The 27,599-nt window shown below is 35.2% G+C and overlaps 3 protein-coding genes and 1 pseudogene across 4 annotated transcripts in view; 3 read left to right on the top strand and 1 right to left on the bottom strand.

Moving 5' to 3' along the window:
* The window catches only part of LOC119075071 (putative odorant receptor 71a), a 190,260-nt gene that overhangs the window by 106,327 nt on the left and 56,334 nt on the right, over positions 1–27,599 (bottom strand). The window lies entirely within an intron of this gene.
* LOC119072153 lies at positions 2,369–3,708 on the top strand (annotated as a pseudogene).
* Positions 6,561–24,856, top strand: LOC119071480 (odorant receptor 94a-like). Of its 2 annotated transcripts, XM_037176366.1 has the most exons (4): positions 20,043–20,827; positions 20,891–20,990; positions 23,101–23,361; positions 24,803–24,856. In XM_037176366.1, the coding sequence occupies exons 1-4, from the start codon at positions 20,043–20,045 to the stop codon at positions 24,848–24,850; spliced, it is 1,194 nt and encodes a 397-aa protein (XP_037032261.1). In that variant the 3' UTR covers positions 24,851–24,856. The 2 variants fall into 2 exon arrangements, 1 of the variants encoding a protein (XP_037032261.1); XR_005086680.1 differs by lacking the exons at positions 20,043–20,827; positions 20,891–20,990; positions 24,803–24,856 and adding exons at positions 6,561–6,715; positions 10,323–10,422 and having other exon boundaries at positions 23,101–23,222.
* On the top strand, positions 25,964–27,344 carry LOC119072235 (odorant receptor 94b-like). The gene is given in 4 exon segments (XM_037177450.1): positions 25,964–26,748; positions 26,815–26,914; positions 26,971–27,234; positions 27,294–27,344. Coding segments are annotated over 4 exon segments (1,200 nt in total).

The raw sequence follows: 27,599 nt of genomic DNA, 5'->3' as shown, positions 1-27,599 counted from the left end.
GTTTTTCAAAAGAATCCCTCAGTACTAATTGCTTGCAAAATTGTTATTTTGGCATGCGGAATTTCGAAAAATATTGCAATTTGTTTTTACATTGAACATTTTCATGTTAAAACATTTACACTCGCCAAACCATGAAAACACTGAATATCGCGCGTCAAAAGTTATTGGAAACCACACTTTTTTAGTTCTCTCTCAGCAGACCTTGCAAACAGGTCTAGGGATTCAGGCGATGTTTTCCTTAATGGTGGAGTTTGTTTATGTTATTCGTCAAAGAGAGAAATTTGATACGAAGGCGGAGCTTACTCTCCGTATCAACGAGTAATGTGATGCACATCGAACGATCAACTCGTTCGGCTGTATATCGCGTATTTTCGGTTTCGTTTTTATTCTCATTCTTTAGACCCGTACGAAGTACTGGGGTCTTATAGGTTTACGCATACGTTTGTAACACGTCGAATTGGACTCCCTGAGTAAGGGGAAACCTATTGTGGTTGTCTAGAGATGCCAAATCCGCGAAAAAAAAATGTCCGTCTGTCTGTCCGTCTGTCTGTCTGCACGATAACTTGAGTAAAACGCATCCGATTTTGAAAATTCTTTTTTTCCCGTTTGGTAATGTCAAAAGACAGGCTAAGTTCGAAGATGAGTGATTTTGGATCGACCCCTCCCGAGCTGTGGCCCAATAAGTGCTTTACGGTTTTTCGAAGATATCTCCGGACATTTAAACGTTAAACTTGTAAGTGATACGTCAAATAAAAGGTATTTACAATACCGATCGACAAAAAAAAGTTTATGGAAATCGGATGACCGACTCGTGAGTTAGACCCCTTGGTGTGGAACAGGCACAGGGCGGCAAGCAGTTTTTGCTTATAGGTCGGCCACATTTGAACATATTTCGTCTGTTTTAGCTTTATTAGATAGGTATTGACCGTACCAATCAGGGAAAATTTTTTTTATGAAATTATGTTCTCCGGAGCGTGAGCTAGGTCTCTTGGAGTGAGCTCTTATCTGGCTACTCGGCCGTACAGTGAACGTGGAGTATTTTGTCAATATCTCGAGTAAATTTTGACCGAATTTCATGATTTTTTTTTTGTTTGAAAGGTATTAACGAATGTAAAGCGTCGGTACTATTTCCGGTCTCCTAACAAAATGGCTGCCGGCGGCCATATTGGATTTTATTAAAAGTGATATATCTTGGGAAAAATGGTACTTAGAGAGTTTCTGTTAACATGGAAATAATTTGTTATGTGTGTGGGGTGTTTCAGGGATTTCAGGGAGCTGTCAATATTTTCGTTCAGCTTAATAATTTCTCGTTCAGTTTTGCCCAAATTTGGGCAAATTTTAGAACCAGCCAATAAAGACCCTCTAAAGATGAACAGAACCTAAGTTTCGTAAAACTGAAAAAGTGGAGACCGTGGGTATCGAAACGTTTTGGAAACAATTCTCGATTGCGTTAAGAGGAATCTAAACATGGCTAAATTGTACACATTTCGAGACAAAATTATTATTATTATTTTGATGCTAATTTTGGAAAAAATACGAACATCGCTTGGTGATAAAACGTGTTAGGTTTCAGTAAAAATTTAGATGTTTGTGGTGATGTAACGTCTGAAAGCTAACACGTTTTAAGACGAGTCGACACAACGCCAAATTGTAGCCTAAATTTGTGCGAAAAATGATATATTTTCGATGATAACTTTGCATCCACGTTCCTTCTGGAAAAAGTGGGACCATCGTTTTTTGTTAAAATGTGTTGGCAAAACATTAAATGTTTGTGGTGTTGTAACCTACTACGAGAAAACGCAATAGTTCACTAAAATTGGCTCAAATTCTGAGTTTTCTTGTAGTGGGCTACATCACCACAAACAATTATCATTGTTATCAATACCCTCTCTAGCATACAAACTTCGGTTAGACGCTGTCAAAATACTACCTTACTCCTTTGTTTATAGAATCATGCGCTGTTGACTAATTTATAATTTTATATGTAAAATGCAAAGATGAAAAATGCATTTTTACCACCTTAGAGAGGGTATTGTTGTTATTCAAAGCCAACAGAATTAAAGGAATTTAAGTAAAAATAGAAAATTGTGTCCGTCTTATTCTCGTATTTCTTAAATAAAATGTGAATTGAAGAACCTTTACATAACTGATGCTAAAAAAAACCTGACCGTTTGTTTGACACGTAGCGCAAATCAGCACCGAACAAGTGTACAAAGTCAATATGTAGTTATTAAATAAAAGGCTTGTCATTCAATTGGTTCCAAAATCATTTCCCTCTATATTAATGTGGTTAAAGCATCAAGCACCTATACCCATCAGTATGAATTCAGCAAAGGTTGACGTGGTTGATAAATGCAATTTAAAGAAAATGTATTCAATTCAAGTGGACAACACGTTCCAGCAATTCTTAACAATATTATACCAACTTGGAATATGGCAAAGTGATGAAGAACCTAATTACCGTAGAGTCGGCAAGAAATTATTCTACACTTTTTTCAGTGTTTTGTTTCCGATATTTTTTGCAACTAATGCTTTTCTTTGTCCCGATCGAAATGAATCGATTTTTTCGGTGCAGTCTGTACCTTCTGTTCAAGAAATCGGAAATCCTCGCATTTTTTAATGATCCCGTCGTTGTTCATTCAATCGAAAATCGTGAAGAATTCCAGCAAACGAACAAAAAAATAAAGAACTTTATAAGTTTCGTACGTCCATATTGTTTGGCGACAACTATAACTAGTGCAATACTCATTGCTACAAAATTGCCAATATTCTCCACCGACAAAGGATTACCCATTTTTATCAGTTTCTCATGGAATAAATCAGAAATTGTTTATTGGTTGGCATACTTGTTCATATCGTTGTCATTGATGTTGTGTTGCACCATAAACTTGTTGAGTACATTAATTTGGTACATAATGCTAAATTATTCTATCGAGTACGAATTGATAGGAAGTAAATTGAAAAACTTAGGAGTGAGCCCGGTGAGAACGAAAAAGATTCAAGAAAAAAACGAAAATAAGAAAATCAGCAAAAAAGTACTAAGGCTGAAAGACTCGGTACCAAAGAGTAAGAAATTCTTCGAAAATTTAATTGTTTTGGTAAAAGCACATCGAAACTTGACCAAGTAACGGCGTCTCACATCCAATAATTGATTTCGCATTTTTACACTTTCTTTTAACCAAACAGAACAATCGAGCGATTTAGATCCTTTTTCTCAGCGTTATTTTTGGCCCAAATTACAACCAGTGGCATGATTAATTGCATTGCAGTATACAACTTGGCTTTTGTATGTATACTTATAATACAGTGTATAGGTACTAGAGATATTTTATCGACTAAGTTTAATTTAAGGCTTCAACGGAAAATATCTTTCAAACGCAACTGTTCGTGAGTTGCTTGCTCTACGGACTCTTCGACATTTTTTTGATTATGTACCTGGCAAATGAAATTACCTGTGCAAGTGACCGTCTATCTTACTGCTTATTCGAATCAAATTGGATTGAGCAAACAGAATCATGTAAAAAATATGTTATCATGGGCGAAGTGTTGAAGCAACCGCAACCACTGGTAATCTTGATTTATCCAATGAATTTGGAAACCTTTGTAAAGGTGAGTGTAGATATTCGGTAAAGGTTTCTTAATAAAATTATTTATTACCAGATTGTTAACGGTGCCTACAGCATGTTTAACATTTTGAAAAAATTTTAGTGGGACGTCATATCACGTATAAAGTGTTTTTGGTTAAGTATATTTATAGCACTTTGCATAAATTCCTTTAATAAATGTTTACATCAAAGCGTAGTCTTATCTTGAAAATAAAGATGTTGAAATGTCTATTTCTTCTGTTACTTTCAGAGTGGGGTTTTTGAGTCCACCTCTCTCACTTGTACTATTTTCCAAACCCCCCTACTAAAAGTGCGCACGAAATCTGGATATCGAAAATTTAAATTAGAACTCCGCTCTCAAGTAGGGTATAATGCTCGAGCAGGCACTTTAGGCACGCCGGAAAGTATTAAGGGGTCGAGGAGTACCTCCAAATAAATTTCTAAAAATCAAAAGTAAAATTTTAGATTTTTATAAATTTATTTCGAGGTATTCCTGGACTCCCTTAGCACTTTCCGGTGTGCCTAAAGTTGACAAGTCACAATAACCCGCAACGTGTTAAAAAGTAGGTAAATATGATAAAGGCGGATAAGATCGTCGCACAACCTGTATGACCTGATCAAAAACGTGCATCCATCCTTAACTATATTACTAGTATGTACAGGCAGAGAGTTGCTAATATGACGACTGGGTCGTTCCGTCAAAACGACCCAGTCGTCATATTAGCATCTCTTTGAGTACAGGGAGTTTCTCAAAAACATTGAATGTGCGTCGCTAGCTTACCCAGTACAATGGGCTTACATATGCTTCTAAACTATCCAGAGAGATGCTAAGATAAAATTGGTACTAAAGTTATTGAATAACGAAAAAAAATGAATTAATGATATTTCGAGTAGACCGGTAAATCAAACAATCGCCACAGGGGCGAATCATTGTCGCTTGACTTCTCAGTACAAAGCTACTATTTTTTTAAACCTAAAGTACATCGAACAGATCGACGTTAATGATGTAAAAGCCCGTTCGGTTAAGGCAAGATGCATACAGTTTTTCCAGCGCCATGGGCACGGTACCGAATTTCCCATAGGTTTGAGCCATCACTGAATTAAGACGCAGTGAACATTATTCGACAACAAATGGTTTACGTAGTGAATTCGTCACTAGAGGGAGGTTTCTCTGATAGTTGGAAAAATTCAATGGTCATCCCTACACAGAAAAAAAGTGGAACAGCTAGCTTATCTACATAATAATGTAGGGTTATGAACTTCAGGTAAATAATAATGACGTCACGCCATGACACAATGACAAAATTTATGTTTGGTATAATACTCCGAAAACATTGTTTATTGTCGATATATTTACGCCAATGTAATAATAGTAGATTATGATACCGGAGAATATTTTCAGCGTTATACACTCGTGTATATTACACAAAATACGAGTGCAACGACCGCAATGCAATAAATAAATTAATGTCATTCAAATCGAACAAGAAAACATTCATCAAGTTCAGCCAATCGAAGATACTGACCGAATAAACTTTTTTTTAGCAATACCCGAACCTAAAGTCCGAATTCTCAGTAAGGTTCATCGCTCGATTTAACTGTACAGATCAAAATAAATATAAAAAGGAAAATTTTATTTCAATTCATTCTACAAATAAATATTATGCACGTATGACAAAGCGGTCGAGGCTTGGCGAGACGGCTTGTCATACGTGCATATTCTTTTTTATCTGTCTAGAACGATAATCTCGAGCTTATCCCTCTAGGGAGTTTTTGTTTATCTCGATATATCTGTTCTCGACAGATAAAATTTGATATGCACCTATTGCCAGACTGTTATTTTGACGTGTAGGCATTATGGCCCACGCCTTCGGCTAGGGCAATAATGTCCAACACGTCAAAATATCAATCTTGGCAACAGGTGCATAATATATATTATCGTATAAGCGAAAACGAGACAACAAGATATGCGAATGACACTTTGACAATTTACAGAAGTATAATGTTTGTTTATATATCCTAGGTGAATAATTTTTTCGGGGAATCACACCGCGTATGCGATAAAAAATATTGAGTTCAGCCGGTAGTGAATCGACTGGCTGTGAAAATTTTACTCCCGTTCTCACATTAAGCTACAAATTATACTTCACTACTGTATGTTGTGTACACGTGGCAACGCTCAATATACATTTAATTGAAATGTTTGTCATTTAAATGGTACTAGAATCGTTTTCAGTGAAGTTTGATATTTTTCAAGTGTATGTTGTACCAACAGTATATATTTAGCAAAGGATTGTAACGGTCAACAACATAATTTAGAGAAAATGTATTCAATTCAAATGGACAAAACAATCCAGAAAATTCTACAATTATTCTACCAAATTGGAATTTGGCGAAGGGATGAAGAATCCAATTACCGCAAAATTGCGAAGAAATTATTCTACACTTTTTTCGGTGCTTTGTTCCCGATATTCTTTGCAACCAACATATTTCTATGTGTCGATCGAAACGAATCTATTTTTTTAACACAGGCTGCAATTGTAGCGGCGATTATATACGTGAAATTGTTGTACCTTCTGTTCAAGAAACAAGAAATCCTCACATTTTTAAATGATCCAATCGTTGTTCATTCAATTGAAAATCTTGATGAATTTGGGCAGGCAAGCAAAAAGATTGGAAAATTTATGGGATTTGTACGTCCATATTGCTTAACGATACCTATAACTACTGTTTCGCTCATTATTATCAAGTTACCAACATTTTCCGCCGATAAAAGCTTGCCTATTTTTATTAGCTTCTCGTGGAACGATTCAGCAATTATTTATTGGTTAGCGTATTTTTTCGTAACGCTATCACAGGTCTTATACTGCGTAGTAAATTTTATGACAGTTCTCATTTGGTACATAATGTTCAATTACTCTGTGGAGTACCAATTGTTGGGAAATAAATTGAAAAGTTTAGGAGTGACAACGGTCACGAATCAGGACAAAAACGAGGGACAAAAGAAATTCATGAAAATAATACGGAGCCAGAAGACCTCGTCACGAGAAAGTAAAAAATTCGTGGAAAATTTTAATTGTTCTGGTAAAAGCACATCGAAACTTGAACGAGTACTGACGTGTCATATTCAAAAGTTGATTTTTGATTAAATTGAAACTATCTCTTTTTCGACAAAAACAGAAAAATCCAACGATTCAGATCCCATTTCTCAACATTGTTTTTGGGCCAAATCACAACAACTGGTGTTATTATTTGTGTTGCAGTTTACAACTTAGTTATTGTGAGAACTACTGAATAAAGTCATAAAAATGATCAACTCTCATTTCAGCTCAATCTAGGCTTTGCAGGAGAATATTGTTCAGACAGAAATGCATGTCACTATGCTACTCTATGGAATGTTTGATATTTTTTTGGTCACGTACCTGGCAGGCGACATTACCGTTGCGAGCGATGGACTATCTTACTGTTTATTTGAGTCAAATTGGATTGAGCAAACTGAATCATGTAAGAAATATGTTCTCATCATGGGAGAAGCGTTGAAGCAGCCACAACAACTTGTTGTGTTGATATATCCAATGAACTTGGATACGTTTGTGAAGGTGAGCGAAAGGCTTTGAATTTGAGGCTTTCTTCAATTGGATGTTTTCATCTCAGATTATTAATGGAGCTTACAGCATGTTCAACATTTTGAAACAATTTCAATGAAAAAACAATGAGAACAGACATTCTGGGTTATTTTATTCACTTTATTAAATATAACATTTGTTCTACGATATAAGCAAGCCTGTTTTCAATTCAATAAATGCATTCACCTCATTGAAAATATTCGATTGATCAGAAACTGTTGGAGCTATCATCATTAAAATGCCTCGGACAAGCAGGACTTGATTTTTGGGAACTTTCAAGCCCTGTTTCAGAACCCAGCTGGTTCAACTCAGCAAGTTCGCTAGAACATTTTCGAACAAAATTTTCTCATAAAAAAGTAGGGAAAGCGTTCCAGTCTCCGGTCGTATAAAAACTTTTATCAATGACAGAACAATATGTGTCCGATTACTGGCACATGTTCGGAGACTGGTACATGTTTCTAAAGAACTTGCTGTGTTGAATCAGCTGGATCGTACAAATATTGACGAACTTTTTCTTCATTATGAATCATAAGCATTTTAAGCACCTTGACCATTTTGCTTTACGCGGCTCAAATCAGCACAAGTTTACAAAGTCCAAAGTCAATAAATAAATAATTGAAAGGCTTGTCATTCAAAATGTAACGCAACCGTTACCCACTATAGTGTTGTTAGAAAATCAATTATGAATATTTAATGCACGCCAGTGCACATTTACCAATCGATAAATACAATTTAACGAAAATGTTTTCAATTTAAACGCTCCAACAAATTTTAAAATTATTTTATTAACTTGGAATATGGCAAAGTGACAAAGAATCCAGTGACTCATGATGATTCAATCATCTGCCACTTGAGACACAAGACCGTCTTTTATTTTTTTTTAATAACCAATTTTTCAATCGGTTGTTTACACTTTCCTTATCAGTTTCTCATTTCTGACTGGGAGATGCGGGTATCATGAATATTGTGTCAAAAAACAATTTTTTTTTAACCTAATATTAGTATCAAAATTTTATTTGCGTCTTTTTCTTTAGTTAGTTATTAATTAAACTTTCACAACTTCTTCAATTAATAAAAGGTTGTACCATATATGAATATACGACAAACTTGAATATTCGTGGCACAAAAAAACCTGTGTTGGTAAGACTGATTTTGAGCTAGTGTTGTATGGGGACAATATAGCGTCATCTAGCGTAGCTTCATTTAACTATGAAATTTAACAAGTAACACTAGCTGAAAATCAGTGTGACCAACTGAGATTTTTTTGGCCTATGTTTTTCTTCTACATGTCGTATATATCTCTCATTCATATATGGTTGTACTTCTTCTAGAAGAAAAAGATCAGTCTTTTTTGATTTCTTTTGTCTACATACTAACTTATCTCACCTTCACGAAATTTATAAATGCATAAATTATAAACAACTATATTAGCGTAAATATAACGTAGTGACTATTCGCAGGCGCCTGCCATTTTAAGCTTCAGATTCGAGTCTAGGTCCCTTAAAATGCAAAAAAAATCTGGTAAATTTCAACTAATTTTTTTAATGGCAATTGAGAAATGAGAACTATAGATTGAGAACTGTGGCAGTATTTATAACTGTTTCCATTAATCGTTATACTAATTTCTGTGATTTAGCAAGTTTTCTAATAATAGTAGTGAGATTTGGAATGTGGAAAACGGATCAAGAATCAACTTGTGACGCAATTTTTTTTGTATAATTTTCTATCTTTCGTTACCTTCTTTTATTTTATATCCGTGGCATGAAATGTCAACTAACTTTAGTTGTATTGTTAGCGATAATATACAAACCAATGTTGCCATTTTTATCTACTCCTGATTATAAGATTAACTCACTTTGTTTGTTTACATGGACCAGCTGGTCAAACAGCTGAATCAAAATATTGCACAAAGTCGGCCACTGCACTATAGATAAGGAATCAAATTAAGACCAAACTATTCATTAAGCTGCACAAGATCGCGATTTTTTTTTCATATGTAATTATGCTGAAAACCTTGACCGTTTCTTCGAACACGTGGCACCAATCAGCACTTAACAAGTGTGCAAGTATATGAAGTCAAAAGTGAATATTTTTTAATTTAAAGGCTTGTCATTCAAAAGCTAGCACAATCGTTATCCATATCCACTAGATAGTAGTGTTGTTAGAGCACCAAATGTACACTTATACCATCAGTATAAATATAGCAAAGAAAGGGATGAAACAGTCGATAATAAAATTCTAAGAAAATGTTTACGATTCAAATAGACGAAACGCTTCTGAAATATATAAAAATATTTTACCAACCTGGAATATGGCCAAGGGATGAAGGGATCAGTAAAATTGTCAAGAGACTATTCTACACTTTTTTCGGTGCTTTGCTCCCATTTTTTTTCTCAACTAATGCTTTTCTCTGTGCCGATCGAAATGAAGCTATTTTTTCAGTACAGGCTGGAATTATAACGTGGGTTTCATACGTGAAATTTGTATACCTTCTGTTCAAGAAACCGGAAATTCTCACTTTTTTAAATGATCCGATCATTGTTCATTCGATTGAAAATCGTGAAGAATACGAACAAACGAATAAAAAAATTAAGAAGTTTATGGGATTCGTTCGTCCATATTTACTGGCTCTATTTATAACTGCTGCTTTGCTCGACGTTATAAAATTGCCGATGTTTTCCAACGATAAGGGTCTGCCAGGATTTATCAGTTTCTCGTGGAATAACTCAGAAATTATTTTCTGGTTATCGTACTTGTTGGTGTCGGTGTTATTTATGTTGACCGCCGTAATTAGTTTAATTACTGCAATAATTTGGTACATAATGTTGAATTATTCCATCGAGTACCAATTGTTGGGAAATAAATTGAAAAAATTGGGAGCGCCAACAAAGATGAATCAAAATACAAACGGAAAACGAGAAAAACTCAAGACAGATGTACGGAGCCAGAAAACCTCGGTACCAGACAGTAAGAAATTCGTCGAGAATTTAATCGTTTTGGTAAAATCACATCGAAATTTGATCGAGTGAGGATGTATCACATGCAATACTTGATTTCCGATTAAATTTAATCTTTTTTTTCGGCAAAACAGAACCGTCGAGCGATTTCGATCCTTTTTCTCAACATTATTTCTGGCCCAAATCACAACCAGCGGCATTGTTATTTGTGTTGCAGTTTACAATTTGGCTTATGTATGTATCAAGGCTATAGATTTTAGGGATGATATATCAGTTTTACCAGAAATTCGATGGCATACCCTTCTAATGTATAGAATGCCGGATAATGTCGGCATTTTAACGACTAAGCTTAATTTTAGGCTTCGAAAGAAAGTTTTTTTCAAACCCACCTGTTCGTGAGTTGTTTGCTCTTCGGACTCTTCGAAATTTTTGTGGTTATGTACCTGGTAAATGAAATTACCGTTGCGAGTGACGGACTGTCATATTGCTTGTTTGAGTCGAATTGGATTGAGCAAACAGAATCATGTAAAAAATATGTTATCATCATGGGCGAAGTGTTGAAGCAACCGCAACAACTAGTCATCTTGATTTATCCAATGAATTTGGAAACTTTTATGAAGGTGGGTGTGGACAATAGATGAAAGGTTTCACAATAAATTTTTTTACTTCAACCAGGTTGTGAATGGTGCCTACAGTATGTTTAACATTTTGAAAAGTTTTTAGTTGGACTGCAACAGTTGCAGCTAAATTTCATCACTGAATTTTGTTGAACAAAAATTTGTAACGATATAACTTAATTGCATTCGATCAAAATTTGGAATCTACATTTGAAGTTCGTCGCTTTTTTCAGAATGTAATTTAATGTAATGACCACTTATCGGAAGGATTTGAAAAATTTTCACAAATGCACGAATACGAAAAATTTGACATATTTTCATATGGCCAACGTACAAAATATGATTATAATATGCTAGTAAACACTTGATACAGTGCCGCACTGGCCATACTGGGAAGTCGGTAGACACCCGAGGAACATATGACACAATTGAATCAGTTGGTTTTGTTTCGCATTTTATAGGCCCTAAATGAAATTTCCTGAAGCGTAAGGTGGCAGTAACTGCAGTCCTGATTTAAAATTGTCTTATTTATAAGTCAGAAAAATTGAAATAAACGAGAAGAAAATTAGAATTCTAGAGATTTTTTGTGTTAGTACACTTCAATCAAAATTGAAGCTCAACCTACGCAACGACACCCATATCTTCGAAGTCTATCGTTGTAACTTTTTGAAAACACTCTGCAAAAGTTAAAAAAAATTTCCGCTTAAATAGCTACTGCACCACATGCACGAAAAATTTCGAAATGTTTTAAAGGCCAGGTTATGCAACGTCAACCAATGACCATAATTTCAGATAGATGTGTTACGTATTCTTGATGATATGCAATAAAAACTATTTTGGTCACCCTAGTGCAGACCATTTTCTCATGATTTTCAGCGTGAAAACATAATTATTTCGAGGATTTTTTTGTTGCAAATGACTCAGGAGGGTCACCAGAATCGATTACTGTGTACCCGCCGAAAATCGCTGATGGCTTATTTTTAAGTTGTTCGTAGTTTTGGCGAATTGACTATTAATAGTATTTTTCGTTACGAGTGACGAAAGTAGAATTTTTCAGTACTAGTCTTGTCGAGGAGATTTTACAACGAAAGCTTTACAAAAAAAATGCGTCACAAGTGGCAGGTGCTGAGGAAACCCCTCATACGACAATAATCATCTGCCACTTTGTGACGCATTTTTTTTGTAAAGCTTTCGTTGTAAAATCTCATCGGTAAACTTCTCGTTGACATATTTTCTTGTTAAAATTTTCTTGGTAAAAATTGATTACGTGGAGGCGCAGAATGCGTCACCAAAACCGATATCAAATGTTTTGGAAGTTTAATTTTTACTACACTAGCGTCACCTTTTCCTCTTTGAGGTTTTTGTGGGATATCAGTTGTTTTGGAAGTTTTGGGTAATACATAGAGTTAAGCAAGCTCTACAAGTGACAATTTATCCCAAGTCTACATACCGTACAATTACAGTGGGCTTTTTTTGGTTCGGAACATTTTGAGACATTTTCGAATTTTAACAGTCATCGATGTTCCCAGTCAATTAAGTTGTTTCCACTTATGATATTTTGCGCCAAGTTATCAAACACTGGAAATCACTTAATGCACCGGGTGCGTCGATGGACATTAAAACTCTGATAAATGATCTAAAATTGTGTTTTCTTAAGTTGAACATGCAGTAAATGTACAAGTGACACTTTATCCCAACTCTCTACGAAAATACGAAATTTCAAGATGGCCGCCACTTTCTGAAAATATCGATAAAAGTTTTCCACCAACGAAACTGTACAAACGATACTTTATCCCAACTCTCTACATGCCGTACAGCCGGAAATATCTCAAACATACGGAATTTCAAGATGGCCGCAATTTTCTCGAAATATCGAAAAAAGTTTTCCACCAACGAAACTGTACAAGCGACACTTTATCCTAACTCTCTACATGCCGTACAGCAGGAAATATCTAAAAAATACGAAATTTCAAGGTGGCCTCCATTTTCTGGAAATATCGATAAAAGTTTTCAACCAACGAAACTGTACAAGCGACACTTTATCCCAACTCTATACATGCCGTATAGCTGAAAATATCTCAGAAATACGAAATTTCAAGATGGCCGCCATTTTCTGGAAATATCGATAAAAGTTTTTCACCAACGAAACTGTTCAAGCGACACTTTATACCAACTCTCTACATGCAGTATAGCCGAAAATATCTCAAAAATACGAAATTTCACAAGATGGCCGCAATTTTCTTGAAATCTAGAAAAAAAAAATCGCAATCGAAACTGTACAAGTGACACTTTGTCCCAACTATCTACATGCCGTATAGCCGAAAATATCTCAAAAATACGAAATTTCAAGATGGCCGCCATGATCGTGAAATATCGAAAAAAGTCTTCCGTCAACGAAACTGTACAAGCGATACTTTTCCCAACTCTCTAGAGCCGAAAATATCTAAAAAAAACGAAATTTCAAGATGGCCGCTATTTTCTTGAAATGCCGGAAAAAGTTATCCGTCAACGAAACTCTATTATTATCAATTTACTGCAACTATGTATGTGCCATATAGGCCTAAATACAATAAATACAAAAATTCAAAGAATTTCTAATATGGCTGCTTTCCACCATTTTGTTGGACATTCTAACCCTAAAACAAATTCCACATTGAAACCTGAAACCTGAAATTCGAAAATGATCCAAAAATTTTGCGAACAAACAAATTTTTCAAATTCATAATTTCGCGCACATTTTATATGAAGCACGGCAACACTGATCTACTACACAATCATTATAATTCCCTTGACTGAAAGTCAGGGTCTTACACCAGAAAATACCGAAAAATGTGGGTAACAAAAAAAGGTTCACTGTGATTGAAAATGTATGAAATGGTATGAAAAACGTTAAATGTGGGTAACAAAAAATCGTTGAGGGCACGATAACTTGAGTAATTTTTAACCAATTCGGATGATTCTTTTTTTCAAATACGTGGAATTAAAATCCCGAGGCTAAGTTCGAAGATGGGCTATGTAGGACTAAGGTTCCGGAAGCTATCCGAGAAAAACGGGAATTTATACTGTTGATCATAGCCTCAATTAAAAAAGATTACTTCGATGAAATTTGATTTTGTTTGGTAGTGTGGGTAAATCATATAAGTTTGTTTTCGACGTGCATGAAACTAGTAGGAAGAATAATTTCATCATTCGATGCCCATCTTCTAACGTGTAAACATCTCTTGCTAACAACTTGATAGTTGACTATCAAATTTGATAGTTGACTAACAACTTGATAGTTGACTATCAAATTGTTTGTCATTTATCAAGTAGGTAGTTTTTTACTCCCTTTACAACCACATCTTACGCCAGCAAAATGCCTGTTATCAAATTAGCACACTTTGATTAAAAAGTGTAAGAAATTTTAATAAAAAAGTTAAATTTTTGCAGGCAATATAAGATGAATTATCTCAATTATCTCTAATTTTTGAAGATTTTTTTTAAATACATGGAATTAAATGAATCAAAGAGAATATTGTAAAAATTTTACGAGTGTGAAGTTTGCGGCCAGAGCGAAGCGAGGGCCGTAAATCACACGAGTCGTGACATTTTATTCACGATTGAAGGTTTTGTGAATGGGAAATCGAGGGATTATTTTTGCTCGGTCTACCAATAAATTTCTCCTTTTACAAATATTTCTAATCCCTTTACCATTATAGAGTGGTACCAATTTACCGAAAATATTGGTAAACTGAGTTATTTTTAACGATGAACCAGAAACTAATTAAGTTCATTTATTACCATGTCACCATGTGAAGATATATTAAGTACCGGGGAACTTCCTTTTTTTACGCAAAAGTGTAAGAGAAGAACATCTATCGCACTTTTTTATTTTGTGAAAAATTCCTCGTTCCACATTCACAAAACAAGCTTCGCATCTACTCTGATGTAACAAAAGGGCAATCAAACAGAATAACAGACAGCTCATACGAGTGGGAAGCTTACGGCCAGAGCGAAGCGAGGGTCGTAATCTAAACGAGTCATATTTTATTTATGATTTGAGGTTGATTGAAAATCTTGAAAATTGAAAATTTTAAAGAAAATTGAGAGCTCAAAAAGTGGTCAAAAATAATTACCCTCAATGGTTTCCAAGAAAAAAAAAATTGTCAAATTTTACTGTCATTTGCGTGGAGTCATTAATATAGTAAATATATTAAATGTGACAAGTTTTTATGGATACGTCAAAAATACATTTAGAAAAGTGTCAGTCAAGGGACCTGACCCGCCCAAAAGGTGGGACCTAGTAGAAATGTAGCTGTCATATTTTTGTCATATGAATGAAATAATGGCTTTCATATAAGAGGTACATGTCGCTGGCACCGCCACCATTTAGGGCTGTGTCGAGTTATGGCTCATTTTAAAGGGCTCGTTTAGGGCTGACGAATAAAACCGGTCCCGAGTTTAGGGCTGTCGATTTACGTGAGTTATACCGTTTTGAAGTTTTCAAGCATGTCACTTAAGTGTTTTGTCATAAACTGAATAGGTTTTTGACTTTCCACTCAATCTATGATTTGGGGCTAGTTTAGGGCTGACGATTGAAACCGGTCCCGAGTTTAGGGCTGCTCAAATACCATAGTTATTCAATTTTTTCTCGAAAAAACATGTCATATTGGCAGTTTTGGATGTTATTCATAGTGTTCCTAGTTAAAAGTATATATTAACGTTTGGGGCTAGTTTAGGGCTGACAATTGAAGCCAATTCTGAGTTTAGGGCTGCTATCCCGCCAATGATATTCAGCTTTCTCTAAACACAAACATGTCATATTAGCTCTTTCAACGATATTCAAAAAGCGTCTGCTTAAATTATAGTCTATCGTTTAGGGATCATTTAGGGCTGATGATTGAAACCGGTCCAGAGCTTGGAGCCGCTCAGTGACCAAAGTTATCCGATGATTAAGAAAAAAAGCATGTCATAATGGGCGTTTTGTTGATATACAATGTGTTTCTTAATTAAATCATAGCTTCACGTTTAGGGCTCATTTAGGGCTGACAATTGAATCCGACCTCAAGTCTAGGGATCTTGAACGAGCAAAGTTATTCGAGTTATCACCCATCAACTGTTCCATTGGAAATTTTCAAGATATCTGATGATCAGATTTCAAGTCTATGACGTGAATCCATCGTTGTCTCTGAGGTATTTTTCAACATTATTTCAAGAGCAACTACGGTATTTATTTTATTTGAACAGTTTCTCCTCTCGAAAACTAAGACCAAAGGCAGTGCTATGGGGCCGTTCATAAATTACGTAACGCTAGAGGGGGGGGTATGAGGCAAGCGTTACGGTTCTAACAAAATTGGGTCAAACTTGACCCTTTTAGCGTTACAGACCCGGGGGGGGGGTCTGAAAAATGTTGATTTTTGCGTTACGTAATTTATGAACGGGCCCTATTCTCTAGTCTTAAGTGCATTTTAGCATTGTTAGAACAATCATACTCAATAAGAGATTCAATAACTTTATCTGATTTGTAGCGATAAACAAGCCTCTACCCCTATCGCTTAATGCAACATTTTTATTGCAAGCGCAGCGCGCAGCGCTGCGCCTTAATACATGACTGTCCCGGCATCTATTACACGATGCCCGCAGGGCATCGTACTTTCTAAAAATCTAAAAAGTAGATAGGTGTGTTTTGTGGGGTGGCGAGATGGGAAAAAGTTGAGTTCGGACCTAGGTTAGGACTGAGGCTCTACCTCGGACCTAATGATTTTACGGTTGATTTCGGTAGAGCTTTTTATGCTGATTCAGGAAATGTAGGTCAAAATTTTTTTTTATGCGTCGCTTGGCCGCTAGGTGGCTTCAAAGTCGGAATTTTTGAAACGGAAAATGGCTGCCATTTCGCGTAAAATTAATGGATTGGCGTGAAATTTGTGTCTAAAGGGTTTTCGAGGTCGGCGCTTCCGAATAAAAACATTTGAGAGCGGCCACAGGCATGTGAACCACCGCAAATCACCAAAGAGTGGTTTTTTGGTGGTTTTTCTCAATTTTCTCAAAAACGGTACATAGAATTTTTGTGCAAGTCTTACCGTTGATAGCCGCTAAAAATACCTATCGATTGAGGTACATATCAAAAAAATCGGCGGAAGCGTTTTTGAGAAAAGTTGGAAAATGTGTCAATTCAGTGTGCCAACTTTAATGTAGGTACGGTCACAAGATGGCGTCGTAGAGATTTGGTCTCTTCGGGACAAATGTTCAAAAATGAAAGTTGAGGGGGGTCCTAGAACAAAATTTTCATGTCCGAGGTCATTGGACCGATTTAAGATTTTAGGTCACTCGATGTTTCCGGAGCCTCAAGGTGTGGCACCAAAATTTTTTTTTCACAGTTGAGATCTTTGTGTCGATTCAATTTCGTGTTTACGGAGACAATATCATCATAACGCATCGATTCAAAGAAAAAGAATCTGTTTTCTAAAGTTTGGACCGGCGATAATCTAATCTATGTAAGCAGTTGATGCTGCAACATTTTCCTAAAACAATTTTTCGAAAATAAAAATTTGGATCAGTGCATGTTTACGAATTAAATTACCTGCGAAAAGATAAGGCCTATCGATTGCACAACATTTGACCATCAAACACTAAACATTTTATATTAAAATATTCGATTTTCGATTCAACTTTTACAAAATTCCAATTGCATCAAAGAACCATTTTGTGGTTTGTAAACATCAACAATGTTTCTGATTGATGTACGTCAAAATGGTAGTGCTAAACGTACTAGATCAAAAGGTGTCAAAAATGGTACGCTTTTTATGAGCGCTAAAATTTTTAAAAGTTCATGTTCGTAACTTCACATGCAAATGGAAACTGATTTGGATTTATCGAACATTGCAAACTTTCATATGGAAAAAATATCAATTTTTTTCGGTAATTTGCTGAACATCGATGTCGTGGGATTGTTGTCACGTGACGATTGTGATTGTTTTTTTTTGCGCTATCTATTTTACTTTTAAGAAATGTTAAAGTGAAACATTTTCTTTGGGAAAAGTGAATTGATCCTTTTACAAATTAATACAGTTGACGGTTGTTCACGGTTTAACCGAATTTATTCAATTTACGTCTTTAAAAATCTTTTGCGACTTTCGAACGGATCTTAAATAAATGATTACCAATTAAACGTTTCCCGTTATTCATTGAAAATTTAAATAGGCTAATCCAAGGTAGTACCGATGCGCTTCGGCTATTATTGTAAAACTTCTTACGAAGAAAGAGTTAAAATCTTCGTGATTTTTTGGCCATTTTCGTATTATTTTGAATGTTCAGCGGAGTCATGATGTGAAAAGTCGTTAGAGAGGGTATAATTGCTCATTCTAATACAAATAATTCACCTACCGAGATGATCGTCGTCGGGATGATAGATTGAATTTCTTATTATGTAAAATTATTAAAGGTCCTATACAAAAATTAGATTAGGAGGATTAATTTTGAATAAATGTTCAAACGCAATCTTTGATTCTAGCAGATTATACAGACTGAAGTTTTTGCACTGAGTCAGTAATACAAGAATATCCTGTAGTCTGTATAAAAGTTTTCACAAGCAATTTATCTGTCCCATAAAGGAAACCTAGGAGGATGGTTAAGCAGCTTTAGCTGCTTCGGATGTATCTCCTTTTGAGTTTACCACAATGTTTCGATCATGAGCAGCGAGTAAGATGTATAAGAGACTAGTGGATCTTTTAATATGAGAGTATTACTTTCAGAGTAAACCACCTCTCTTAGTTTTTGATGGATTGCTAACCTAAATACAGGACTGGTTCCAAATTTTAGGAATAAACTAGCTCAAAATTGTTGATCAGTTGAAAATTAAAAATATTCTTCAGATATGCCCTCACAGTCCCTCTATCCTTTATCTCTTCGGCTAGATTAGAACACAATACTACCAAGTCGTAACTTATTAGATATGGAATAACTTCATCCGCTAAGCGACACAAATTCGTTCTGTAGTTCCAGAAATACTAGAACAATCATAACTTAGTTTATGTCAAAGTTTTAAGAGTCTTAACTCTTCGTATAAGAGTGTTTTAAGTGTGTTTTTTGGAAATGTGCATGAAAATGTTTTAATTAAATTTACAGAAATTAAGTAAAGAACTTCAATAAAATTTATTGATTTGCCGATGAAAAAGTGTTAAGATTGAATTAATATAAGTTTTAGCAAAAGTGCGAGCGCAGTTTTCGCAAACAGATGTAGTGGTTCGATGCGTATATCAAACCCACATGAAACATTTCTATTAACTCGAATATGGAGAATGTGCTGAAAATGGTGAAGATTCTTCATTTCAAGTGGTTTTCAAGTGGTTTTCAAGTGGTGTTTTCTCCGGATGTAGACCACCGTTTTTAATGATCTATAGCTCGTTGAACTCGTATTGACGAGCACTTTCGTTTGAACATAATTTTTTTTTGATTTGGTTCAGTATGGAAAAGTTAAAATGTTCGCCTATAGGTTCCTTAGTCTCCCGTTGGTTGTTTTCTTTTCTTAGGGAGTCGACTAGCGTCACGAACCTCCGCTATCGCTTCGGTTCATGATTATATAGTTGCAGATCATTTAAAGGCTTCATGGTCTTATGATCTTTAGAGTAATCCTTAGAAACGTTAGTCAATTCTGACATTTTTCGACCAATCGTCAAAATTAATTATGAAATGTCCAGAGAAATCAGTCTCGAAGTTAGCGGTTATTTTTAGACACTTTTTCGGGAATCATCAAAAGATAATCCGGACTGATATTGAATGATTCTTTCGGAATCCGTTGGGATCATCAAAAAATATTCATATTTAATGGAGATATCTAAGTCTTAGGTTTTTGAAGAAAAACGGGCTTTACCCGTTCGTGAGATCAAAAAATAAATTAGTTCGAAAACTTTATCCCCTCACTCACATCCAATCATCAAAATCATAACACTGCTTCTAGCAAGCCTTTAAATATTTCTTATCGTCAAGCTGGAAGCAGAGCTGTTTCAAAATAAAATAAAACACTCCAGCGAAATAGTGACCTTGAAAGGCCTTGACCGTTTGTTTTACGTGGTACAAATCAGAAGTGAACAAGTGTACAAAGCCTGAAGCCACATTTAATTAAAAGGCTTGTCATTCAAAAATCCTCGCTCCAATCGGTATTTTAACTTTGTTAGAGAAACAAGTGCAGATAAATATATAGGTACTACCAGTATAAATTTAGCAGAGTGTTGTAACGGTCGATAATAAAATTCAAAGAAAATGTTTACGATTCAAATGGACAAAACGTTTAAACAATTTTTAAAAATATTCTACCAACTCGGAATATGGCAACGTGACGAGGAATCTGAATACCGTAAAATTGGCAAGAAAACATTCTACACGTTGTTCGGTGCTCTGTTGCCAGTGTTTTTTGCAATAAACGCTTTTCTATGTGCTGATCGAAGTGAAGCTATTTTTTCTGTACAGGCTGCAATTATAACGTCGGTGGTATACTTGAAATTATTGTACATTCTGTTTAGAAAGCAAGAGATCCTCTCATTTTTAAACGATCCGATCGTTGTTCACTCAATTGAAAATCGTGGAGAATACCTGCAAGTGAACAAGAAGTTACAAAAATTTATCGGATTCGTTCGTCCATATTGTTTGGCAATATTTATAACTGCTGTTTTGCTTATTGTCTACAAGCTGCCGATATTTTCCAACGATAAAGGCTTGCCTGCTTTTATCAGCTTCTCGTGGAATGATTCAGAAATTGTTTATTGGCTGGCGTATTTGTTGATATCGTTGTCGATAGTGTTGCACAGCATTATAAACTATACCAGTGCACTCGTTTGGTACATAATGCTGAATTATTCTTTGGAGTACCGATTGTTGGGAAATAAATTGAAGAACTTAGGAGTGACGACAGAAAAAAATCAGAACAAAAAGCAACAAAAACTTACGAAAAAAGGTCGAAGCCAGAAATCCCTCAATTCGGCAGCGCAAAGTAAAACATTCGTCGAGAATTTGATCGTTTTGGTAAAAGCACATCGAAACTTGACCGAGTAACGATATCTCGCATTTAGAATTTGATTTCCGTTTAAAGCATTCTTTTTCCACAAAAACAGAACAGTCGAGAGCTTCAGATCCTGCTTCTCAAAATTATTTTTGGCACAAATCACAACTAGTGGCATTATTATTTGTGTTGCAGTTTATAGCTTGGCATATGTACATAAACCCAGTTCCTGTCAAAAAGAGGGCCGACTACTTACTAAAGAGCCATCTGTTCTTGGCTTTATGGAATCACTCACCTTTGTATGAAAATAAACCGCATTTTGTGTAGTCATTATTTCGATCAATTCTCATTGGAGCACTTATTTAATAAATTAATATGGAACTTTGAACATCTTACGATGTTATTGCAGAAAAACATTTATAAAATTAGTGTTAGATCCAGAGAAATTATTATTTCAAAACAACACTGCACCGACCACCAAATACGAATAAATTCTCATTTTTGCACTTACCAACATATTGAAACACAAAAATTATGAGTGAAATTAATTTCTGCAATGGTTTTTTATTAAATTACACTATTTACTGGTAGAAAATCATTTTTTATTTTCTATAAACAATAAATAAAACTTTGTATACTGAGATCGAAAACGGACACTGTTTACATCCAACTCAAAGTTCAAGCTCAGTAAAAAGAAAAGGAAGAAGAAGAAAATTATAATTTTCGTTAGTACAAAGTTTTATTTATTGTTTATAGAAAATAAAAAGTGATTTTCAACCAGTAAATAGTGTAATTTAATAAAAAACCATTGCAGAAATTAATTTCACTCATAATTTTTGTGTTTCAATATGTTGATAAGAGCAACAAGAATAGACCGGCTATAAGCCTAGTGAGGTCTTTTTTCTTTCTCTCAATTTTCTCACTTCTCGAGATACCAACTACCAAATACGTGAGTTATAAATAGGCAAGCAGGAAGAATAGTTTCTTCAGTCGATATCCAGCTGTTGAACAGTAAACATCGCCACCATCGTTCTATCAGTTTCGTAGTCAACTACCAATTTAGTATTCAACTACCATTTTGGTATTCAACTACCAGTTTGGTAGTCAACTACCAAATTATTTAATTATAAATAGGCAAGCAGCCTAAATAATTTCATCAATCGGTGTGCAGCTCTCAAACAGTTAACATCTTTACCACCTCTCTATCAGCATGGTAGTCAACTACCAGTTTGGTAGTCAACTACCAAAAATTCAAGCTTTAAATAGGCAAGCAGGCAGAATAATTTTGTCAGTTGGTGCGCAGCTCTCGAATAGTAAACATCTCTGCCGAAAATTACGTTTGGTAGTCAATTATAATATTTACAGTCAGCTACCAACTACAAAATTTTAGAATTGCAATGTTAACTGTGAGCTATCGGTTATCAGATAACAAATAATTATTATTTGCCTGGTGTTGATTTGCTCATAGTGACTTTGCAATTTTGAATTTCAGCTGGCAACTACCAAAACTATCAACTACCAAAACTACCACCTACCAAATTTTCGTTTTATAAATCGGCAAGCAGGTAGAATAATTTCGTCAGTCGGTGCGTAGTTCTCGAATAGTAAACATCTCTGCCGAAAATTACGTTCGGTTGTCAGCTACCAACTACCAAATTTTCGAATTGCAATGCCAACTGCGAGCGATCGGTTATCAGATAACAAATAATTATTATTTGCCTGGTGTTGATTTGCTCATAGTAGAATTGCAATTTTGAATCAAGGCTGTTATCGTCTCATTTTTGAATAGTGACACAGACACATGGACAGACAGACAGACAGACGGACGGACAGATGAAGTGTCCACAATAGGGTTTTTTTCCTAAAAGAAAAAAGACCTAAAAATGAGAATTTGTTCGTATTTGGTGGTTGGTGCAGTGCTGTTTTGAAATAATAATTTCTCTGGATCTAACACTAATTTTATAAATGTTTTTCTGCAATAACGTCGTAAGATGTTCAAAGTTCCATATTAATTTATAAAAAAAGTGCTCCAATGTGAATCGATCGAAATAATGACTACACAAAATGCGGTTTATTTTCATACAAAGGTGAGTGATTCCATAAAGCCATGAACAGATGGCTCTTTAGTAAGTAGTCGGCCCTGTTAACTCTATGGTCAAATTCGGTTAAATTTATCAATCGGTAAACTTATTGCAGCTCCGACACTAGTTTTTCGATCGGATAAATTTAACTGAAAGTTGTTAAATTTACCAGCGCTGAATTGGGCTATAGAATTGTATCTCCATCTCTAAATATGCCGATTTTTTACAAGCTCAATTTTAGGCTTCGAAGGAAAGTGTTTTTCAAACGCAACTGTTCGTGAGCTGTTTGCTCTACGGACTCTTAGAAATTTTTTTGGTTATGTACCTGGCAAATGAAATTACCGTTGCGAGTGACCGACTGTCATATTGCTTGTTCGAGTCAAATTGGATTGAGCAAACAGAATCATGTAAAAAATATGTTCTCATCATGGGCGAAGTGTTGAAGCAACCGCAGCAACTGGTAATCTTGATATATCCAATGAATTTGGAAACTTTTGTGAAGGTGAGTGTAGACATTTGACATTACACAAAAGTCCCCGAAACAGGCGATATGTTTCCTGTTTCATCACCCTCAAAATTGCGATATAGATACAAAATGTATGTAGCGCCGAACTTCGGAACACCTATTATTTTACAGCAGAGTAGTTCTACTTTGGCTGATCTATTCACCTTAACCAACGCACTTCAAGCAAAAGTGATCATAGTCGAGAGCTGCCAAATAGAGTACTATTTTGTATGCAATGGTTTACATATGCAACAGCTATATGACACACTGTCAAGTTTCAGTACCCCATTTTGGGTACCACTAATGCTTGAAGTGTGTTGCCTTAACACATTAAATTTTTCATCTTCTGGTTAGTTTTATCAATACTGTACGTTACCTATTTTCAAAACAACTACCATAAATTTGATCGAAAAAACCCTTAGAATTAGCAACACGGACTGCGCATACTATTATGAATGTTATTATGGGGAAGATCGGGGAAGACTCTTGAGCTCTATCGATCTTTCCCAGTTCGGTTGTACTACGGTAAATACTTTAGCTCTTATTCAATTTTGAAATTTGTGGGCATGAACAGCAAATCATAAAAATGCATACTTAGTGCGCGTGTATAATGCGATTTTTGATGTGTAACTAGATTGATTTTGAATGAATTTGTTTGTATAGAGTTTATGAGATAAAGTGGTAGTCTCGACTGGATACGTTATGGTCGCAAACGATTTGGAAATTTAGAAATGTTGAATTGAGACGTAACCAGCAGCGATGCAATCAAAAAATGTTGCGATGGAAATAATTTTGATTGAAAATTTGAAATTTCCATTTCAGTATTGTGTTGTAAATTCGAAATTTTTAGCTAACAGCCATTTTAAGTAAAGGGACCACACAAAGGAACGTTGTCTGGAAATATTTAGGTTTCATTTTGTGAGCAGATTTTCCAATGACTCAGACAGACAAGCATATTATAGTCGGATACAAAATTTCCGAAGTGGACCAATTCCCGCAGCACCCTGAAGGCTAACCAAAAAATGAATTCTGATCCGAGTGCTAGGACCTAAAAGGAGCTTAAAACCGCTGTGATTAGTCTTCAGCTATCGACATTTCTCATACATTTTCAAGATTCTTCAGAGAATGATGAAACGGTTCAGAAGTTTTTTGTTGGGTAACCTTCAGAAAAACTTTATTTTTGATAAGGAAAACAGTGCTTCTTCATTTTTATTACGATTTTTGGTGCTGAGAAAAATGTCTAGAAACAACTTTTAAGAAGGCTTCAAGGATCCCAATCTCACGAATTCGGAGTAGGATCAATCAGGAAATTTGCACAATTGTATTTGGCGTTATTATGATTTAGTATCAATTTAAAGCACAATTTTGAGGTTAATGAAAAAGGAAAATCTTTGGGACCGTAGAAGGTTTTTGTAATAAAATTTTATAATTCAACCAGGTAGTTAACGGAGCCTACAGCATGTTTAACATTTTAAAAAGTTTTTAGTGGGACATATCAAGAAGCAACTGGTTTCAGTTTAATATTTTGATTAACAAAAATTTGTAAAATTGTAACACATTGCACTAATCGCTTTAATAAATGTGACTCGAAAACATAATTTTATCTTGGAAAGTAACGACGATGTCTAAATTCAACGTAGTTTCGTAAAACTGAAAAAGTGACAACTTTTCAATGGACTGTTTCGACGCCGAAAATAGGGAACGTCGGATTTTCTGAACAGCAAACACAAACGGAAAGGACAAGTTTGACAGATTCAATGAAAAATGTTGGAGATTCTCATTTCCTCCACACAAACGAATTTTTTACCAAACGCCTTTCTCGTATCTAAGATATGCATTCATACGGTTTTTAATCAAATTGAAACCCAAATCAAATCAATATTCATATGACGCACACAAAATTGTTACAGTATGATCGTTAACACGTGGCACAAATCATCACTCATCAAGTATACAAAGTCTAAAGTGAATATTATTTAATTTAAAGGCTTGTCATTCAAAATCCTCGCCACAATCAATACCAGCTGTAGTGGTATTAGATAATTGCACACCTATATTACAAATATTGATTTAGCAAATAATTGAATATCGAAGAAAATCTTTACGATTCAATTGGCTGAAGTCTTGGAATTCCTCGATATAGAATCGCGTAGATAGAATAAGAGAAGTTGGTGTAGGAAAAACACTTCTTTCAAAGTCAAACTCAATGTGAATGTTACTGAGATTTTCCAGAAACCATCATGAAGCACTCCAGCAACATCGTCGCACTTTTTCTCCGTCCAATATGAAAAATACTATTCGTACTACGGACCAAAAGTCTTTTTTATCGTATTCGATTCGAAACTTCTCTCACGTTAAAAAAGACTTTTAGTCCTAGGTACGAAATGTACTATTCTTCATATGTACCTAAACTCAAAGCTCTGACCGTTCGTTTGGACGTTATTATGTCAATAAGTATTATTTAATTAAAGGACTTGTAATTCAAACGGCAAGACAATCGTTACCGCACTATAGTTATAGAGCATCAAGTGTATACCACCAGTATAAATTTAACAAAGAATTGTAACGGTCGATAAATACAATTTTAAGAAAATAGAAAATGAATACGATTCAAGTGGACAAAACTCTCCAGCAAACTTTTAAAATATTCTACCAACTAGGAATATGGCAAAGCGACGAAGAATCTGAATACCGTAAAATCGGCAAGAAATTATTTTACACTTTTTTCGGTGCTCTGTTCCCAGTTTTTCTTGGAACTAATGCTTTTCTATGTGCCGATCGAAACGAATCTATTTTCTCAGTTCAGATTGCAATTGTAACGTCGGTTATATACGTGCAATTTTTGTACCTTCTGTTCAAGAAACCAGAAATCCTCGAGATTTTAAATGATCCGATCGTTGTTCATTCAATTGAAAATCATGATGAATATGAATGAACGAACAGAAAAATAAAGAAATTTATGAGTTTTATACGTCCATATTGTTTGGCAAAAGGTATATCTGCTGCTTTGCTCATTGTCTCACAATTACCATTATTCTCTACCGACAAAGGATTGCCTTTTTTTGTCAGTTTCTCGTGGAACGATTCGGAAAGTGTTTATCGGTTGGCGTATTTGTTCGTATCGGTGTCATTACTGTTGTACTGGTTAATAAGTATTTTCAGTGCACTAATTTGGTACATAATGTTGAATTATTCCATCGAGTACCAATTATTGGGAAGTAAATTGAAAACGTTGGGAGCTACAACAAAGAACAATCAAAACAAAAACAAGAGACAGAAGAAACTCACGGAAAAAGTACTGACCCAAAAAAATGGGGTACCAGAAAGTAAGAAATACGTCGAAAATTTAATTGTTTTGGTAAAAGCCCATCGAAACGTGATCGAGTAACGACGTCTTCTATTCAAAACTTGATTTCCAAATAAATGTACTTTCTCTTACCTCAAAAACAGAAAAGTCGAGCGATTCAGATCCTGCTTCTCAACATTATTTCTGGCCCAAATCACGACCAGTGGCATTGTTATTTGTGTTGCAGTTTACAACTTAGCCTTTGTGAGAAATAACGAAAGTCATAAAAATGTTCCGACTCTCATCTCATCTCAATCTAGGCTTTGCAGGAGAATATTGTTCAGACAGAAATGCATGTCACTTTGCTGCTATACGGAATTTTCGAAATTTTTATGGTTATGCACTTGGGAAACGAAATTACCGGTGCGAGTGATGAACTATCTTACTGTTTATTTGAGTCAAATTGGATTCAGCAAACAGAATCGTGTAAAAGATATGTTCTCATCATGGGCGAAGTGTTGAAGCAGCCGCAACAACTGGTAGTGTTTATAATATATCTAATGAACTTGGAAACTTTTGTGAAGGTGAATGAAAGGTTTTGAATTTGGAGTTTTCATCAATTTAATTTTTTCATCGCAAACAGATTATTAATGGAGCCTACAGCATGTTCAGCATTTTAAAACAGTTTCAGTGAAAAGGCAATGAGAAAAGAGGACATCCAATCTTCTTTTCTGGGATATTTCTCCCGTTTTATCAAATATGACAGTTCTACGACAAAAGCGAAAACTGTTCACTTGTTTACAATTCAATAGATTGTGGAATGTGTTATCGTCCGCAAAAACCCGCAAAAATAAGCGATGGCACTCAAGGTTCTGAAAGAACAGGTTAAGACACCCACGAGGGCGGCTGACACACAAATTCAGACAAATAGATGCTATTTATTGAACAT

Source organism: Bradysia coprophila, chromosome II (assembly GCF_014529535.1).
Source record: "Bradysia coprophila strain Holo2 chromosome II, BU_Bcop_v1, whole genome shotgun sequence".
NCBI classification, from domain to species: Eukaryota; Metazoa; Arthropoda; class Insecta; order Diptera; family Sciaridae; genus Bradysia; species Bradysia coprophila.
The sequence above is the reverse complement of the archived record's forward strand: the minus strand, read 5'-3'. Positions and strand labels throughout refer to the sequence as shown.

Bases quoted from the DNA above. Each gene is read 5' to 3' on its own strand.
- LOC119071480 (XM_037176366.1), top strand. From the start codon at position 20,043: ATGTTTACGATTCAAATGGACAAAACGTTTAAACAATTTTTAAAAATA. The intron at 20,991-23,100 runs GTACATAAACCC...GCTCAATTTTAG, and splicing joins CAGTTTATAGCTTGGCATAT to GCTTCGAAGGAAAGTGTTTT. The intron at 23,362-24,802 runs GTGAGTGTAGAC...TAATTCAACCAG, and splicing joins ATTTGGAAACTTTTGTGAAG to GTAGTTAACGGAGCCTACAG.